The sequence below is a fragment of the Pisolithus orientalis genome (genome assembly GCF_024613125.1).
Source record: "Pisolithus orientalis strain OTSU chromosome Unknown F5J12scaffold_3, whole genome shotgun sequence".
Lineage (NCBI taxonomy): Eukaryota > Fungi > Basidiomycota > Agaricomycetes > Boletales > Pisolithaceae > Pisolithus > Pisolithus orientalis.
In genome coordinates this window covers 384,988-403,641 of record NW_026260784.1, presented here as the reverse complement: position 1 = coordinate 403,641, position 18,654 = coordinate 384,988, and the positions used below count along the sequence as shown (strand labels likewise).

At 50.7% G+C, this 18,654-nt stretch overlaps 7 protein-coding genes across 7 annotated transcripts; 4 read left to right on the top strand and 3 right to left on the bottom strand.

Moving 5' to 3' along the window:
- Positions 1-148: 148 nt before the first annotated feature.
- F5J12DRAFT_800983 (kinesin motor domain-containing protein) lies at positions 149-2,427 on the bottom strand. The gene is made up of 7 exons (XM_051744352.1): positions 2,353-2,427; positions 1,830-2,297; positions 1,697-1,776; positions 1,586-1,645; positions 1,233-1,536; positions 1,011-1,166; positions 149-949 (listed from the first exon to the last, which is right to left on the bottom strand). The coding sequence occupies exons 1-7, from the start codon at positions 2,416-2,418 to the stop codon at positions 230-232; spliced, it is 1,854 nt and encodes a 617-aa protein (XP_051604095.1). The 5' UTR covers positions 2,419-2,427; the 3' UTR covers positions 149-229.
- F5J12DRAFT_295901 (uncharacterized protein) lies at positions 2,387-3,162 on the bottom strand. Its single transcript, XM_051738779.1, has one exon. It carries the CDS (start codon positions 3,114-3,116, stop codon positions 2,514-2,516), a length of 603 nt encoding a protein of 200 aa, XP_051604094.1. The 5' UTR covers positions 3,117-3,162; the 3' UTR covers positions 2,387-2,513.
- An 849-nt stretch (positions 3,163-4,011) lies between these two features.
- Positions 4,012-5,145, top strand: F5J12DRAFT_779647 (uncharacterized protein; the record flags this gene model as incomplete). Its single annotated transcript, XM_051742401.1, has 1 exon — positions 4,012-5,145. One exon carries the CDS (start codon positions 4,012-4,014, stop codon positions 5,143-5,145), a length of 1,134 nt encoding a protein of 377 aa, XP_051604093.1.
- A 517-nt stretch (positions 5,146-5,662) lies between these two features.
- Positions 5,663-7,313, bottom strand: F5J12DRAFT_902991 (PIN domain-like protein; the record flags this gene model as incomplete). The annotated part of the gene is made up of 9 exons (XM_051748347.1): positions 5,663-5,918; positions 5,973-6,037; positions 6,091-6,238; positions 6,295-6,425; positions 6,486-6,487; positions 6,519-6,639; positions 6,692-6,742; positions 6,842-6,973; positions 7,023-7,313. The coding sequence occupies 9 exons, from the start codon at positions 7,311-7,313 to the stop codon at positions 5,663-5,665; spliced, it is 1,197 nt and encodes a 398-aa protein (XP_051604092.1).
- A 646-nt stretch (positions 7,314-7,959) lies between these two features.
- F5J12DRAFT_800964 (mitochondrial carrier domain-containing protein) lies at positions 7,960-9,675 on the top strand. The gene is made up of 9 exons (XM_051744351.1): positions 7,960-8,066; positions 8,120-8,302; positions 8,357-8,485; positions 8,539-8,602; positions 8,649-8,819; positions 8,870-8,966; positions 9,018-9,086; positions 9,154-9,351; positions 9,393-9,675. The coding sequence occupies exons 1-8, from the start codon at positions 8,024-8,026 to the stop codon at positions 9,349-9,351; spliced, it is 954 nt and encodes a 317-aa protein (XP_051604091.1). The 5' UTR covers positions 7,960-8,023; the 3' UTR covers positions 9,393-9,675.
- On the top strand, positions 9,564-13,285 carry F5J12DRAFT_295233 (uncharacterized protein). Its single transcript, XM_051738775.1, has 8 exons — positions 9,564-9,746; positions 9,813-10,937; positions 10,990-11,057; positions 11,107-11,292; positions 11,344-11,548; positions 11,602-11,655; positions 11,706-11,803; positions 11,855-13,285. Exons 1-8 carry the CDS (start codon positions 9,629-9,631, stop codon positions 12,785-12,787), a joined length of 2,787 nt encoding a protein of 928 aa, XP_051604090.1. The 5' UTR covers positions 9,564-9,628; the 3' UTR covers positions 12,788-13,285.
- F5J12DRAFT_800955 (glycoside hydrolase family 35 protein) lies at positions 13,222-17,891 on the top strand. Its single transcript, XM_051744350.1, has 20 exons — positions 13,222-13,779; positions 13,834-14,051; positions 14,097-14,273; positions 14,393-14,533; positions 14,640-14,744; positions 14,795-14,829; positions 14,879-14,921; positions 14,969-15,074; positions 15,133-15,173; positions 15,227-15,467; positions 15,515-16,393; positions 16,441-16,526; positions 16,580-16,634; positions 16,686-16,788; positions 16,842-16,869; positions 16,917-17,025; positions 17,075-17,218; positions 17,247-17,363; positions 17,419-17,472; positions 17,527-17,891. Exons 1-20 carry the CDS (start codon positions 13,439-13,441, stop codon positions 17,657-17,659), a joined length of 3,156 nt encoding a protein of 1,051 aa, XP_051604089.1. The 5' UTR covers positions 13,222-13,438; the 3' UTR covers positions 17,660-17,891.
- Positions 17,892-18,654: the final 763 nt, after the last annotated feature.

Sequence of the window (18,654 nt, the reverse complement as noted above, 5' to 3'; positions counted from 1 at the left end):
CCACTGCTAACATATCACATCCTGAACTACTCCCAAACAGGAGTCCATAAGTGCTCATATACAATGTTCTGTGGAATCTCAGTTTGCCAATTAGTACTACTTGCTGCTCATGTGAGACCCAGTCAGCCAATAAAAACATTTAACAATTCTTGGATATCATAGGCAACACAAAGCAAAGCAGTAGACAAACATGCGTACAGACACAGAATATTAATCTCATAACTATACCCTACAGTGGTATATTCTCCTTTCGTCCAAATACCTCTTTCAAGGGACTCTCAGCTCTCTTCCCCCCAACCTTTAGCTTGCTAGCTTCTACCTCAAAGCTCGCATCTTCTACAATGCTCCAATCCTCTTCCGGCGTTTGATCCAGCAACCTCGGCTGATTCTTCACATCCATCCTCATCGGCGATTCTTCCAGGATGGTAGTAGTGTTGAGGTTCATACTGTGTCGGTTCTGTTGACGTTCAACAAAGGCTGTCGTTGCGCCGCCCGGGGTGGGTTTCGCAGGCTTCAGCTTCGAACTCAGGTTGCTTCCGGCACCCAAGCCTAGGGAATCGAATTTGCTGACGAATGCTGCCAATGCACGTCGTTCCTCCTCCAACTTTGTACGCGCTCGTTTCTCTTTCTCCAGTTGACGCACCAATTCCGTCGCCCACGCCTCCTTTTCTTCTCGTTTTTGCACCTCGGCTTGCAGGCGCTCGCCCCACTCCCGCTCAACGTCTTCCTTGACTTGTCGGAGGGGCTCTCCTAGGTTATCTTCGTACCCGCGAACGACGATCTCGAGCTCTCTGATCGTCTTCTGCTGTTCGGCGATAAGCTTGTCCTTTTCAGATTCAGGTGCGTCCGGTGAGATTTCAGGACGCGCCAGCAGGGCTGCCTCCAGAGACAAGATCTGGTTCGATTGAGATTCGATCTGCCGACGTGTGGCTAGAAGCTCTTGCTGGAGCTTTAAACAAATTTAATCTTTAAATAAACACAATAAAAGCGCAGCATTGTGTGCTACCCACCTGGTAAGGTGACATGTCGAAATCAACTTTGGAAGGGCTTGCTGGCCTCGATTCATCTCCCTTGTTCTCGTCGACGGATTGGCTCGTCAGGATGAGTTTGGTAAGTTGCTGTATCCTCGAATTAAGATCCCTCATTGCCTTTGATTCGTCGACTTGCTGCAGATGTCACGTCCGTTCTTTGAGGAAACACCGAAGGCAGAGAAAAAAGAAGAGGCAACCTACTTCTCTTGCGCTCAGTCTTCTGTTCCGGGCTGGTGCCTCTGCTTCACGTTCCGCAAGCTTCTGCTTCAATTCTTCGATCTCCTTGCGGTACCGCTCGATAAGGGCTTCTGTGTCTACGACCTCCTTCTTCTTCGCATGTAATTGCACGCGCTTGATTCGTGCGGCGAACCCGAGAGTACTAGTCGTCTCCGTAACAGCATTGGCGTCTGGGTTGACGGTACAGACGACACTGATGCGTGCATCACCCGAGAGGGAGGGTTGGAGTAGACGGGTAAGTTTGGAGTTGCGGTACGGTACGTGGTCGCTATTAACAAGTCAGGTTAACACTTAAGTCATGCACCAGGTGATCTTACGTTTTATTCTTTGCGGCGTTCTCCGCTAATGTGCCGATGACGCTTCCTAAGGTGAGCAAGCTGTGGTCCGTTGAATAAGTTATGGGATACAAGGAGAATAGACAGGCTGACCTTGTGTTAATGTATTTGCCTTCCCGTGTGCGCTCCTTGTCTGAAGTTGCTTTTTCCGAGCCCGCCAAATCAATCAAACTCTGTGGTGAAGGATCAGCTTGTCTGAAATGTTTACCGGGAAAGTGACGCTGACCAGAACAGACATCTGAACACTCCGGCCGCCGATCGTCTGTAACCGCGTTCCGCCAGGAGTAGGTGGTCGCAAGCCCGGGGTTTGTCGCCCGCTTGCCTCTGGCTTGCCCTCGCCTCTTTCCCTGCTCTCAATCACAAGCCTGAACACGCTGTGACTTCTGCTACTTCTCTCATTCCAGTCCGTGCTGGCGGTTCTTCGATGTCTTTCACCTCTCTCCATCACCTCCCGTACGCTCTTCAAGCTGGTGACTACCTCTTCTCTTAGCGGAGACAATATGCCCTGTCCAATTAGTTGTACAGGCTGTGTTGCGGCCACGGAAGGTGGCGCGAGCAGATCATAAATGGTTTCGTTGTATATCTCGAGGTAGGAGCAGCGAAGGAGATATTCACGTGTGGACGTGCGACGGATGTGAGCAAAGACGTCCTTCATAGCACGAGGAATGATACCGGGCTGATCTTCATTTCCCGACTGTACGCGTGTGTAGGTATCAGAGCAGTGAGCGGGCGCACGCGTGAAAACGCACAAGGGTAAATGTCTTTCCACTGGCAGTTTGCCCGTAGGCGAATATCACTGCATTGTAACCCTCCATGGCGGCACATACGTGACTTCTTGCGACAGCGTTGTAAACAGGTTTGTTCTCTGATCCTGTTAGGACCTCATCAAAATGAAATTCGGGAGGGGCATTCAGCGTTGACTTTGCATGTTGCGGAAGGAGTTTGATGCTTTTCGGTATTGATGCATCCCAGGCCTGGTGACCGGTCGCAGGGCGAATGCTGGGAGAAGGGTAAGAACGTCGCGGTCTCTCAAAGCGAGACGACGTATGTACCGAATAGATACGAGAACCTTGTCTTCCTTTCCATAGTCAGGTGTTTGACTGTCATCTTCCAAGTCCCCTGACACATCTCCGGGCTCAACAGTCTGATAATCTACGAGCACCTCCTCCGGATCGACTCTGCTGACATCCATAGACATGTCGCCTGGACTCATGAAAATGGCGGGATTTGGACTCGTGCCGCGTGGCGTGGAGGGTGTCTTTGGCCGTGTGCCATCGTAGGATGATGATTTAGGTGGTGACCCAGGAACGGGGGAAAGCAATACGGGTGAGGAAGACTTGTTGGTTCGGAGGCGCGACTCTGCTGATAATGCTGCCTTGTATTTTTTGGCTGTTGTTCCGAGGATGGATGGTGTGGTAGCGCGGGGAATGTCTGAGCTTGATGAAGTGGATGCCGGCCGCCTGGGCGTGAAGGGGACGGCGCGGGCGAGTTTGGATGTCGACGGCGTAATCATACTGGCTTGTTGATATTTCTTCCTCGCACTGACCGGCCAGGCGTAGGTCCACTCAACCCTGGGAACTTCTTCGACGCGCAGACGCGTCGGACTGGTCACGTGCCTGATAGTCATGTCAAACTCAAAATATGCTTTCCGTGCCAGAAAAGGTAAGTCACTTGTCACCCATGTCTGATGGAATTCATAGCCGAGTGAAGATTGTGGCGGTCAGACGTTCAGAAATCTTCTAGTTTGAGGACACCTGACGAGACTAACGCTGTCGAAGTAGCTCGCATGCTGAAACCCCAACACTCGTTTAGTAAGTGACTGGAAGCGCAATCGACAAACTTCAGGACTTGGCATTTGTCATTTCGGAGGATGCTAAAGTTGCAGCCGACGAGCGGATTGAAAATCGACTTTACCCTGAGCCGCTCGCGACTCGGAACCAGACCAGACCAAATCAGATGTCTCGATAAGTAGGTTCGCGTACATAAAAAAAGAACGTTGTCGAATAAGCCGGGGTCTGAGGCAGACCTTCACGCTAGAGCCCTAGACGTGCCCACACGACCCGGAGGTATGTACGCATCCCGCGGACAAGATCAATTGTGTCTTCATCTGCCTGCATTTCAGGTACCAGAGGACATCATTTCTTATTACCTTGTCGGTTTTCCGGGAATTTAAGGACCAGTATTACTCGAGACGCGGACACATTGAAGCACTCCGAAAGGAGCCCCGAAAACTTCACGAAGCCCAGCACGCACACTACAAGGAAATCGGGGACAGCGGGGTCGCTGAACTGTACAATTAGTCGATTTCAAGATACTTACTCTGTGTAACCGCCATCTGAAAGGTGAGATCAGCTACTAAGGTGGACTATTGGCAGCCCAGCCGTTTATGCACCAGCCTCCAGCCGTCGATGGAGACAAGTCGTATCACATTCCCGTTGTTAGGGACATGTGCCGTTGAAAACTTTCATGCTGTATCTGGTCCCTGTCTTCAGCCTACTATTGTTGAGCTCCCAACCGAACTTGGAAACGTGGTGGAACGCGTGCTGAAGGTTCTCTCTGCTGGCTTGGAACACAGACCATACCCTGCACCAATCCCGACAGAACTCCTGTTTGGGATATGTCATGCCCTTCAGGGTAATGGCGACGCGGATGGTCCTGTCCTCTCTATAATGCCTCGCGTTCTATCTAAACTACGACCATGGAGGCTCCTGGACGAAAAGATCAGGTGCACCTCTCGAGGGCTTCGTGCGTTGGCCTTAGAGTTAGCCAACATTCGACAGGAAGGTGCACCACGCCAGGCCACTTCGAAAGAGGCATCCATATATCCCCCTCACCAAAATGTCGAAGGAATTCATTTGGAGCAGACCGAGAAGGAAAACCCCAAACCGCTCGAGATGACAGCTCTTAACCGTAATGAAGACATACCGTGGCCAGGGCTAGCAGATACGCCGTCCTCCCGTGCCGTCATTAATCCGAGTCACAAAAGCAAACCAAGACTCTCTATTAGTCCCCGCTTAATTAACTCCCGATTACCACATCGACGAACTAGCAGCTCCGAATACCGGAGCGGATGTGCCGCTTGTCGTCAACCGCGCAGTTCATCTGCTTCGCCTCCACAAAGCCCCCTTGCTGAGCGGGAGCCTATATCTAACACGCGGACGGGTGCACCTTTGGCGGGACGGGCCGGTGCCCTATCGGAGTGCCAATATCCAAAGAAGCCTTCCTCAATGCGTAGAACGGACATCGATGAGAACACTCCACCGCTACTACCGAGACGGGCGAGCATTAATTCAGGCCTTGGACTACAGCATCCGCGTACGCCTGCCAAAGCATCCTTCACTTCGCCGAGACCGTGCATGACATCTCGCGTTCGGTCCCCTTCAACGGCTACCGGCAGTAAACCACAGTTGCATCCTAGCCATCCTCGAACCCACGAAATTGGCTCCCATCAAAACGAGGGTGTTAGCCGGCGAGCTAGTGATCGTGCTCTGTCGAATAGTTGCCGGTCCAAAGCGCAGAACGTTTCTCACGCTCAGATTTGACGTGTCGGCGCGTTCACCGTTTCCGAGTCTGGATTTCGTGGACGTTCACCAGGAACCACCACCGAACTCCAAGACAGAACCAACCGGTTGTCCTTAGCATCTGACTCTAGACGCAGGACTTCCATGTGTATCGACCAGCGGTTCTTCCGACAATTACTTCAGCCAGTACGAAGAATAAGCGCAGGTGATCCCAGATGTAACTATGCGGGAGCCGCTCTTCACTAAGGGACTTGAAATTTACCACTGGTTTGGCTTCGCCGCTCGCATGCCTCAGATGATCCAATCTTGATGACTTAATGAACTGGACCTGTACTTACACCCCTCCTATGACACGAACGTTTCTTCATGATTGGAATGATTCCGATTTTTGTTGCTCTGGTTTATGAAGATATCAATATACTATAACCAAGGGCAAACGACCAGACACCAATAACTAGCGGATGTAACTAGAACGTATGTAGATAACGTACAAATGCAGAATAGTGATACATGAAAATCGTAAGTGTCAAGAAATGGGCTACTTCTTGTTCTTGGTCTTTTTGCTCCCCGACGATTCCGCTTTCTCTTCAGCCTTACGTTTTGTTCCCGTTTTCGAAGTTTTTCCCTTGCCCTCAGTAGTCTTACTCTGACTCTTGGTACTCTTTCCCCGACCTTTGACTTCCTTGTCATCTGCCTCTTTGGGTTTAACGGTGAAAAATCCGTCGAGGCGTCCTTGTTGCTTGGAGCTAAGACATTTCTGGAGTTTCTCTGCTCCTTTTCGAACGCGATCCTCACTGCAAGGGACATCAGATTGGAATAACACTGAACGAAGAAATACGTCTACGAACTTGAACCCCTTCTCGGTCACCAGGAACTGTACTAGACCCTCGATGTCTGGATCCTTCCACTCGAGCTGGGTACTGGAATTAGCATATTAAAAAGAATAACCCCTAGCGGAATTAATACCTCCACTTCCGAAGCCGGTATGACGTCCGGACTCTCGAACAACTTCTTCGCTTCTTCCCATGGCCAGTCTTCCGGGACATGAACCCCACCTTTCTTCCTTTTTGTTCCATCCTCGGCGTCAGCTGCCTTTTCTTCTTTTTCAGCTTGTCTGGTCGAAGGGAAAGGATATATCAGTGCTGGACCTCGATCAGCTCGGGTGCGTACTTTTCTCGCAGGTGCTCGACAACGCCTTTTAGTCCACCGAACTCCCTGATCAATTTTAATGCGTTCTTCGGACCAATGCCTCTTATAGGCTCCAAATAATCGCAACCCAGCAGAATACACAGATCAATGAACTGTTCACCCACGTAATATCAACACCTCGCCAAGAAAGATAGATGAATCGAAATACGAACTTCTGACATGCTCATTTGTAGTCCTTCAAGGACTTTCTGAAGTTGAATTTCCGATATAGGGCGCCTTTTTAGCCTCGGAAAAGGTAAGGTGGCGGAATAGGATAGGAGTGTTGAATGTTAGAGTATCCATGTCCTCCGAGCCAGCTGCATAAACCTGAATCATTACTCAATAACCAAGAAACGTAACATCAGATCCGCAGGCCGACCTTTCCACCTCGTGCTAGTTCCGCACACTGTGCTTCTGCTTCTGACGGGGCCTGTAATGGACATGTCTCAATGAACACTTAGTTGCTTCGACAATCGGAAAGCCTACGATGACCACGGGAATCCCCATCAACCTTAGAAGCTTTTGACACTCCGTCGTTATGTTCTCTAGTAACTTTGACGGTCCGTCTGGTAAACCTCTCTACATCCTCCGCTGTGCCTGTTTCCTTCGCTTCCTCCCCCTCCGCCTTGGCTTCTTCTCTCCTCTCAAGTCGTTTAGACAGCTGGAGACAGTCAGAATATTGACACTTTCATATGATATATACCACCCACCACTCCAGCCTTCAGTTCCGGAGGCCGCCCATCGAATACATATGCTGGCTTAATACCGTTCTCGGCGATCCTGATAGTCCTATAGAAGAACCCCATCAAATGACTTGTCGTTTCACCTGCGTCATTCGTCAGCAATTCTCCGTCCTTCTGTCGCACGGCAATGAGGAATTGGTAGATGGACATCGACGCGTCAATGGCGACTTTGCGACCGAAGAGTGTTTTGATGTCGTGTTCGATGATTGCTTTGGGTGCATGCTCTGAGATGAGCGCAGTCAGACCCTTGATACCCATGATAAATGACGGTTGCCCGAGGGTTCAGAGCACGTAGGGACACTATGTAGCTCGCTGCCGAGTGGATAAACGAGCCAAGCGTGACGGCACGCGTGTGTGACGCTGACGCGCTGTGACAATCCCGTGCTCCGGATTCCGCCGTTCATCAAGTCCCCGGAACCTTCAGCCCGGATCAACGCATGCCAATCGGTGTTGAGAGATTCTGTGCAGGGCACGCTCAGAAACACTCCCCCTTAGGCCTGGGGCATGCCACAACGACAACCGTTCGTGCGATCACAGTACTTTTTCTTGTAGGTAACGGTACCAGCCACTCGCCCAAATATCAGTGTGTTTTGAAATGCTGGTGGAAGATACACTGCTACTACGAGTATGAACTATCGACGTGTCGTGGTGACCGGATCGGAACGGTACCAATCAGTCTTCACCAGTAGGACAGGTGTTCCTCAGCGCTCCGTGGAAGACCACAGCTATGAATCAAGCGTGCATCAACGTTCAATATTGGAAGGCCAATGGGATTGCTCGTAACCAGAGAAGATGTCTCACAGCCTCGCACAGTTGCTCGTTGACGGCTTTGGCGCCTCTGGCATTCCTTCCGATAATTCCCTATGGGCTGTGGGCACTACATATTAAGGTGTGGTGGTCGTTTGACAATATTCACTTTCACTCACTCCTCACTCAGTTATAAGTGATTGGCTATTGCTTCGTCATCCATGTCTGGACAGAAAACTCCGGCACAGTCCAGCACTTTCCTCGGTAGGTCTACTGCTTCCGACAACCCGGTTGTCTTCTTCTGATTTGCTATGCAGCCGACTTCCTGATGGGCGGGGTTGCTGCGACCATATCAAAGACAGCGGCCGCTCCTATCGAGCGTGTCAAGTTATTGATACAGAACCAGGGCGCAATGATAGCGGCAGGCCGCTTAAGCTCTCCTTATAATGGTATTCTAGACTGCTTCAAGAAAACTTATGCGGAAGAAGGGCTAGCCAGCTGTACGCAATAATTTTGATTCCACCCTCCTGATCACGACCCACTCGGCCATTTAGTTTGGAGAGGGAATGGTACCAATGTAATCAGGTACTTTCCCACGCAGGCTTTGAACTTCGCGTTCAAAGATGATTTCAAACGGAGACTTGGATACAAGAAGGCTGATGGGTTTGGCTTGTGGGTCTTCGGTGAGTCCTATAGTAAAACATGAAATGCAGCGTACTGATGTCGTCCCACATAGGGAACGTTGCCAGCGGTGCCGCTGCAGGAGCATCAAGCTCACTCTTCGTCTATTCATTGGACTAGTATGTTTCTTCTTTATGTCTTGAGGAAGACCGACGTTCTCTGCAGCGCCAGAACTCGACTTTCCGCTGACCTGAAGAATGTTGGAAAGGGAGGACAACGTCAATATACTGGCCTCATCGATGTATACAGACAAACCCTACGTTCTGATGGAATCGTGGGACTGTATCGAGGATTCGTTCCCAGTGTTCTTGGCATCATCGTTTACCGTGGTCTCTAGTAAGTTCGTCTCCTGCGTGCGTTAGACTGCTGAAGACGTAGCGCACAAGCTTCGGCGGCTACGATACGGTCAAAGACACTGTACTCGTTGGTCCTTTGAAAGGCAACTTTCTGGCGTCTTTCGCGGTGGGCTGGATGTGCACGACGGTCGGTGTTTTGTGTTGTTAGAATAACAAGAAGGTTTATATGATCACTCAGGGAGCAGCCTTGGCTTCATACCCCATGGACACTATTAGACGTCGGATGATGATGACAAGCGGAGAGAAGGTTTGCATCTCTTGCTGTAAAATACCCTCCACTCCTGATAACTTCCGCTCTCCTTTTTTGCACTCAGGTCCATTACAAGTCGTTTGTTGACGCTGGAAGACACATTGTTGCGAAAGAAGGGGCAAAGGCTCTCTTTAGTACGTTCTGTGAAGCATGTACCATGCAACGGTTGTTATTGACGCATAAACCTCAGATGGCGCTGGTGCGAATATCTTGCGAGGTGTCGCAGCTGCAGGTGCATTGTCATTGTACGACAAGTAAGTAGCGTCGGGCTTTGAACACCCGTGTACTTAATGTTTTGCATAGATTCCAGGAGATTGCTTTAGGACGTGTTTATACGGCGGGATCTTCTTGAACAGTGAGCTGGGTATGACGAGTGGAGATTTCATGTACTACGTGTTACGTACTAGACATTCAGTTCTCATACATAATGAAATGACAGGGGTTGTCCACCCCTGGACGGGGGGTCGTTACGTTGGGTGGTTGTTCACTTGCTCTCTATACGAGACTTGGCTGACGCCAGAAGGTACTGATGGGACCGTATGAATTATTCGACAATCACGGGTCAGGCAGGCCTCGAGTCCAGCAGTCGGAAGAGACAGCGCCTTTCTTATGATGTGTCATCCAGCGATGCTGAAAGCGAGTCCTTGGCGGATCCGGGTACGTCCAGCGCGCATTGTCGTGCGTTCGTGTGGGTGCTCACGTTGGCCAACGCTGAAACGCCAGCCTCACCAGACATTCGGTCATATCAACCGCTTTACGATGAGGTGGACCTCGAAGTTGCTTTGCGACAGCGCCTTTTGGCAACTATTGAGGGGCGTATTCAATGGGCTACCCTCTTACTGAACTCTTTGGAGAGCCAGAAAGAGACCGAGGTGTCCACACCAGCAACGGAGGTCGATGAATTCCAGGAAGCCGCACTCGATGCCCTCGACGCCCTGGAGGCACCCTCATCCATCATATTCGACACAGCTGCTCCGGAAGAACCAGAAATGACCCCTCGTTCATTCTCTCCCTTAGTCTCTGTGCCGCCGCCGCCGCCGCCTCAGCGAGTTTCGAAAACGCGAGCATCTCGCGTCCCGAAGCTCTCGCAACCCAAGAAACTACTCTACATTCGCTTGGCCCCCGACGGCCCAGAAGCGAATCAGTTAGCGATCCTTGCGTGCCCAACCTGTTCTCGCACACAATTCACAACCCTTCAAGGCCTTCTCAATCATGCGCGCTTGGCACATGGTATAGAATGGGCTAGTCATGATGTGTGTATAACAGCATGCGCTCTCCCCGTTACCCCCGACGACGACGTTTGGAAGACGTATCAACAAGAAGGTGTAGAGGTACCTTGGGGTGGTAACGTGGTCGGGCTTAGGAGGCTCTTCGAACGTGCAGTGGGCGTCGAGGGGCATTTCATCTCACCACCCGACGCCGATCAGCAACAGTTCACTTCGCAAGATGCGGCCGTAATACCCAGTACCCTTCTCTCTCGTACTCTGGGCCTTCACGCTGACTCCCCATCGCTTGCGCCATTCCTCGGTAGAGCGCCAAAGAGACGATGTATTCACGTTCACAATGAAGCACAAGACGTAGATATAACCAGTATCGATGAGCATCCTCATCGACAAGTTACCATGCCACACATTAGTACAGAACGACAACGGCCACAGTTCCGTATGACCTATCCCCACCGAAGTGCAGCACGGCCAGAACTCGACCTTGCTATTGACTTAGAGACAAAGGTAGCAGCTGAGACCGAAAATACAGGCGCTGCCGGTCTTTTGCCTAATACCTTAGCGTCTCGTTTTCACATCACGGCCCGCGTCCGTGTTGAAGACCGTAGCCTTTACCTTACTAAGGGTGAGTTTCTATGTCTTCTAGACAGTGTTCGGTTACTTTACCCTTCATACAGACCGTCAGACAAAGCTTAATTCTCCACACCAGTATCGATGGATGATTGCGGTGACAGCTCCTTCATATGTATGTATGCTCACCCGATGACCTCTGGCCCGATATAACTGTTATGTAGGCTTTGCCCTTAGCCTCCTACTTGACTCGTGTTACTGTCTTTCCACCTGTCGCTGTATCTCCAGTGCCGCTAACTGTAGATAAGCAACCCTTTGCGGTCATTGGCACCGCGGACGATCCCTTCTTAGCTAAGGTATTCTTGGAATGGATCGGGGGTGGGAGATTGGAGATTGAACACTGGGTCGATGTATGTCAGACGTTACGGTCCGTATCCTATTGGTGCTCATCACGCCCCTAGCTTGATCCATCCAAGTCTTCCACCTCAGTCTTGGGTTCTGACGAGATGATTGATGTCGAAGTTGACCGCAACGTCACTCTTCTCCCTGTGTCCAGCGGAGCTCTGCCACCATTACCCTCACTCGATCGGCAGCTCAGTCCTGATTCATTTATAGCACCTCCTGACCTGTCTGGAAGCCGAGCTAGCGTTGGCCCGAGTGAATACCGTAAGTAAATCACTCCATAGCTATAAAACACTAACCAATCTTCCATGCCGTAGCCCATGAACAGATCCTGAGGTCCTTACTCCCAAGGGCACCGATGACTGCGAAAGGTCCGTGAGTCTCTCGCATCCCGATACGCTTGAAGTTCACTTTCTCTCAGATGTGAAACCGAGGAGCAACATTCGTGTACCTTACAAACTAGTACCAAGCCCAGGCCACCTTTTGGCTCTCTTACCGGGGAAGCGGAAAGCCATCGAGGTGGGTTGATAATTCTGATACCTGGGATGTTGTATTGATCGAGGAATCAAGTGGGCACGGGCGCGTACACTGCATGACCTTTACATGGAACATGCTGCCTCAACTTCATCTCCACATATCCCACTAACTGTTGGTGATGTGTACGCCTGGCTGGAAGATACGCCCCTCTTTCCGAGGCCAACTTCCTTGGCGGTACCGATCGAGGTGAAAAAGAAGGCGAAAGAGAAGGAGAAGGAAGGAACACCAATGGCTGGCGACCTTCCATGTCCTGTCTGTGGTATCAAACAGCGGTTGCACCCGGAGTATGAGGTCAAGCCTGAAGAGGACGCTCGCGGCTGGACATGTGCAGTCGTTCCCCGCCGTGATCAAGAGCGGCTCGAAAAACCTCCCCTGGTCGATTTAAGTGCGGCCTTTGCACCTCGAGATGAACTCGAGCAGGCCATTTATGGTCCGCCGTCACCTGCCGGCAATGAGAATGCAGAGCAGAGCAACAGTGTTGCTCTACATACGTTACCTGCTTTCCGGTATTCGCCACGCGATATAATAACTCTCTCACCCCCCGAGCTCATTCTGGCTGTTCAAAAAAGTGTCGGAGAGATTCGTCTTTCACACTTTCCATGCGAATCTTCCAACCGAGGTTTCCTGGCGTCGAAAGAAGTCGTGGAGCAAAATCTCGCCCCATCGGCTTTATTGTCAGCAGTACTGAAACCCTTCATATCCGCTCTTATTCGTCCCGCTCTGGAAGTCGCAAAGCGCGATCTACTCGTCGTGACCAGTAGCAACGCTCCTACAACCAAGGGTAAAGGCAGTCGACCACCTAGGCCGAAAAAGGTGCCGTTTGTGCTGACACCAAGTCATATCTTACGGGGAGTGCAATCGGGTTTTACACCGCCTCGGGCAGGTGCAGACGCGCAGGCTATGCGGGACATCACGACAAAACAAGCTTTGGCATTGTGTCTTGCTCGACTTGGTTTATCCCCATGACTTTGGGCGCCAGAGGAGTCTTGGACGAAAATCCCCTGATACTGAAGGAGTCACAGAACTGACACCGGTGAAAGAAGAACCCAAGTAACTGTAACCCCGCGAACCCCTCCGCACATACCGATAGTAACCGTTCTCCGCATTGCGGCGTTCGGTCCACGACATCCCAGTCTGCGGGGCTACCTTTCATTCCATCAGAAGGCTGACGAAACCGACTTGAAGCGGGGAATCACATGCCGCACCCACCCCGAATTGCAAGTTTCCTCCCTCCGCGGACCGCATAACAGGGGCATGGGTAATACTTTCTGCATCACATGTACATCCATGCCATGCAAGCTGGATAAACCAAAGAGGAGTTCAAGTTTTGCCTTCGCCGTATTCGCGGATAAATACGCGTGTTAGCCCTACTGTCGAGTCCATTGTAGAAGTACATATATCAAGTACTCAGGTCTGTGGTTCGAGACAAATTGACAATTGACTTGGTGACTGAATCATGATGCTACCTTTGCTGGCATGGGGAGCCGAGTTGACTTCCACGCGCATTGCTTCCGCTGTTCGACTTCGAAGTCAGGTGGTAGCCCTGGCACAACCAAGTTCCCAGCCGGTCCCCAGTAGGGACTCCGAAGACTATAAGTCCCCGAACGCAGGAAAACCATGGCTTCAGGAGAAAAGTTAAAGCTCGTGGAAGACGAGCTCTCATTCTCTACTACCGGAATGCGCGCGCACAAGAGCACGAAGCGTCACAGGGCACCGGGACTACTGCTCGCATTTGTTGCAGCGTTGTGCGTTCTCGCATCACCGGTCGGGCCAATGGGATCATGGTCCTCTGCCCTTGCGACGGTTGCAAGCATACTGCACACGTCCCCGTCCACTCTGCTTCACCTCCGAGATACCCAGTCAACTACAGCAACAAATCTTACGGGCAATGGGCGCACCACTGACGTACTATGGGATAAGTACAGCCTGGTCATCAAAGGTCAGCGAGTTTTCATACAGTGAGTGGATGTTTTCGCTCCACGTTCATGTACATTCAAAATGTTCGTGGACAGTTCAGGAGAATTCCATACTTTCCGTTTGCCGGTCCCCGACCTCTGGCTTGACATCCTGCAGAAGGTCAAGGCTGCAGGTTTCAATGCTATTAGTGTATACACGCACATGGGTCTAATCAACCCGTCACCCGGCGTGGTTGACTTCAATGACTATCGTGCATTGAAACCTCTTTACGAAGCTGCTAAACATGTTGGAGTATGGATCGTCCTGAGGCCCGGTACGTGCGTGCGTCTTCAGCCGTCCGTGTATTCATCGTCTCTAGGACCCTATATAAATGCTGAAACAACCGCTGGTGGAATTGCCCACTGGGTTACGTCTCAAGTTGCAGGTGAACTGAGAACCAATGCAACAGACTGGAATGCAGCGTGGCAGGACTACATACACGGTATTATAACCGAGACTATTCCGTACCAAATTGATCATGGTGGCCCAGTTATTGGTAGGCAATATCGCTTCGATTTCCCTTCTGCATCTCACTGAGGTTTGAGTGTTTAGCGGTTCAGATTGGTCGGTGGAGTTGTATTTCGAGCTTGGACGTTGCTGACGTTGTCGCCCTAGACAACGAGTACACGCAGTCTCCGGCTACCCATGCTGCATACTTCCAAGAACTCGAAGATGTCTACCACAATTCCGGCATTGTAGTGCCTCTCACGGCTAACGATCCAGTAGAGGGTCAGAATTGGATCAATGGAACAGTAAGTTGGCCGCTTTTTTAAGGTGGGGCGAATGCAAACTTCACACTTGGTAGGGCGCCGTGGACATATATGGGTAATTTCGTCTCGCTTGTTGACCATCACGCTGTCAGTGACGTCAGACGTAATTAGGCTAGACTCATACCCTCAAGGTTTCGATTGCTCTAACCCAACGGTTTGGAGTCCTGTGGTAACTAATTATTACAGTTATCACGAGAGTATGTAATGGCCAGTCTGTCTCTGTCCATATATTCTAATTCGGGGGCAGGCGTGGACCCTGGGCAACCTTGGTACTTCCCGGAAGTTCGTTTCAGCGGAATACCCATGCGTCTCTAAAGCTGACGTCGTAAAGTTTCAAGGCGGCTCGTTTGATGCCTGGGGACCGACTGCTCCAGGTACGGCCTATTGCTACACATTAACGATTTATTCAATGCGATATCAGGTTACGAGCAATGTCGAGAACTCACGGGGCCTGACTTTGAAAGTGTTTTCTACCTGAACCTTTGGGCTTCAAACGCTAAGCTCATCAACTACTACATGCTTTACGGGTACATCCAACTTTTTTGGCTCGTCTTTCGGACACTGACCTTTCCTCTCTTCCCGTAGCGGGACTTCCTGGAGTGCGCTGCCATTCCCTGGAGTATACAGTGAGTTTCTACTATACTGTTTTCTCTATGATCAGGAGCCCACTGTACAACAGCATCATATGACTACGGTGGTGCGATTGCTGAAGATCGACAACTTACAACTAAGTATCCCGAGCTCAAGCGTCAAGGGCTCTTCCTACGAAGCTCCCCTGAGTTCTACAAAACAGATCATGTTGGAGATACCACTACAAGCGCCGTCACAACCACAAGTCCTTTTGTGCATGTTACCATGTTGCGCAATCCTGACACTGGTACTTCGTTTTACATTGCAAGGCACAACGATTCGACGTCGATGTGAGTTCACTCATTTATCCAGGCTCGCCTGAACTGAACCACTGTAGGAGTACCATCAACTTCAAGATGAATATCACAATAGAGTCCGAGGCAATTCAAGTCCCACGTGTGGCGTCAGCAATTACCTTGAGTGGCCGACAGTCCAAGATCATTGTTACTGACTATTCCTTCGGCTCATCCAAGGTGTGGTATGCAACAGCACAGGTACTCTATACGGGTCGGATTGGTAGTAGGGATGTCCTATATCTGTATGGGGATCCCCTGCAAGAACACGAGGTGGCGCTAGCTCTTAATGGCACACCACGCATTCGCGCTCAGAGTTCCAGCTTCCAATGGAATACCTTGAAGGGTATCACAACCGTATCGTTGTTAACCGGCATTGAAGGGTTGGTTACTTTGTGGGACTCAGACCAACAGTTGGTTCTCTATAGCGATACCGCAACAGCGGGTACTTTTTGGTCCCCAGAGATACCCTCGAACGATGGAGGCGATTTCGCAAGCTACTGGCAGTTTGGCACCAACGCGTCGATTCTTGTTGGCGGACCCTACCTCGTGCGTAATGCGACCATGGTAGGTTCGAAGCTCGAGCTCCGTGGCGATCTAGACGAGGGCGTGAGGTTGACGGTTATTGCCCCTGACAACGTCAGGATGGTGACCTGGAATGGGTTCCCCGTCTCTCCTGATGTGAATGCCGCCAGTACTATCACCACAGTAGGCGGATTTTCAGCCGATCTGTCACCGTCGCTTTCTGGTCTCGGACTTGGACTGCCCAAACTTTCTAATTGGAAATATGCCGATAGTTTGCCAGAAATCCAAGGGAACTTTTCTGATGTCAACTGGACGATCGCCAACCACACTTCGACGAATATTCCCTTCAAGCCGTACTACGGCGATGGCCGGGTACTCTATGGCTGTGACTACGAATTGTAAATCTGTTTCTTTGTTCCACGGTATAGCTCACGCCTCCCTTCAGTTGCGAAAATATTGTCCTGTGGCACGGACATTTTAACGCTACCGAGGAAACCAAGTCTGTCAATTTGTCCATCAATGGCGGCGAAGGTCGGTTTTTGGCGGCTCGTGAAAGCATGCTTGGTACCTGATTATGTTGCTAGCTTTTGCCGCAAGTGTTTGGGTCAACGATGTCTTCTTGAAGACGTCGTATGGAAAGTAGGGTTTCTGTGACGCTTGCGGAGTAACATGCTCATGATATGGATGCAGTTCTACGAACAACAAAAATGTCGTTGCGGAGACAGACGAGGTTTTCTATTTTCCGCCTGGGTCTTTGAAATATGGCGAAGACAACGTGATAACCGTCGTTCAGGTACTCGAGATGTTTACCCTTCGCGGAACGGAATACTCATACAACCGTTGTAGGATAACATGGGGTTAGACGAAAACGGAGGTGAGTGAGCGGCTGCGACTTCTTGCCTTATACTTGATTGTCTGCAGAGGACCACGTCGATGATGAAAAGTCCCCCCGCGGCATTCGCGGTTTCATGTTGAACGCAGGTAACTTCAACGAATGGAAGGTGCAGGGCAAGCTAGGAGGGTACACAAAGTACGATTTGCGTCTTAAGCATATCGCATAGCTGACGACATCGACAAAGTTTCCCGGATAAAGTCCGAGGCGTTCTGAATGAAGGTGGTTTGTACGGCGAACGCCAGGGATGGCATTTGCCTGGGTTTAACACTTCTTTGTGGATGGCAAGAGACTTGTCCGAGGGACTGCCATCCTCTTCTGCAGGAGTTGGGTTCTTCGTGACCACAATTTAAGCTCAGCATCCCAGAAGACTTCGATGTACCGATATCGTTCACATTTGATGGGTCCACTCAGCCGTATCGTGCACTCTTATTTGTCAATGGTTGGATGATGGGCAAAAGAGTGGCGAACCTCGGGTAGGTATCTGTACTTCTCTATCGGTTGACCGTGTCTCCATTTTTGTTTCACCAGGCCCCAGTACGACTTCCCAGTCCACCAGGGTATTCTTGATTACAATGGAATCAAGTAAGTTACTTGCTAATGTCAGACTTTGCTCATCGCAGCTGACCGAACTGTCAGTACGGTAGTGGTGGCTCTGTGGGCCATGGAGTCAATCCCTATATCCCCGACACTGAAGCTAACCGCTAAGGCCGTCTACGAGGGAGGTGTGGGAAAAATCCACACTAACAACCCTGCATGGTCAGCCAGATAAGTTAGAGAGTTACCGTCCTTCCAGTGCACGCATCACTCGTTATGCACTTCTATCTAGATATTTTCGATCTACGCGTTCAACCAGTTAGCTAAGGGAAGAGCGTGGTGCTTGTGGGAAAGGGGGTGTACTTGTACGTAGTATGCTAAGGTAACTCAAGAGTTGATGTTCGAAAGGACTGGGTGAAAACCGGTAGGTTTTCTGGCCCGAAACCAGGACCCGAGTCGTCGAGCTGCGTTGGACAAACGGCTGTTGACTCAGCTGCTTTGGACGGACCGTGAGAGGGAGTGGTGGGCGGGAGCGAAGAAAAAACGAGAGACTAGAATGCGGCTCAGCTGAGCCTCGAGGGGCAGGTGAGAGTACGAAGGAGAGAGACGACCGGCTAATTCTCGGTACGCTACGTGCCTCCGCTACTGAGAATTGCCATCTTTCCCCGAGTCCAGACCCACTCAAGTGTGAGGACTTGGCAGTCATTGAGCATTGTTATGTAGGCAAGACGAAGTGGGAACTGTTTGCATCATGCTGTGTATGTACTGTCCAGTTGAAGCCAGCCTCTCCATGGGGGACCGAGAGTCGAAACTGGAGGTAATGCAAAGAATACGATGAATGCTCTCATCGTCAACAACTTGCACTTCAAGGAACTGGTGGTGCATGGCAGTAGCTCGTCGGTTTAGTGCACAAATCGCATGTTCAAGCAGACTTGAACTTGGACGTTTTACACAAAACTCCCTGACTTCCCCTTCCCTACCACAGGTACTTTACGAAACAAATGGCATCCTTCCTCGATTCCAGAACACTGTGAGCCCGAACATGCCATCCGTCTAAGAAACGCTCCGCACGCTCGCCATATCGTGTTTATGGCTACAAAGCCACACAAGTGGCTCCGGCAGTTTGAGAAGGCTCATCGCCTCGACTATCCAGGTACGAGCGGGGATTCACTGGAAAGTGTTGTCTGGTTTTACCTTAGCTGTGACTTGCCTGGAGTAGAACGACATCTC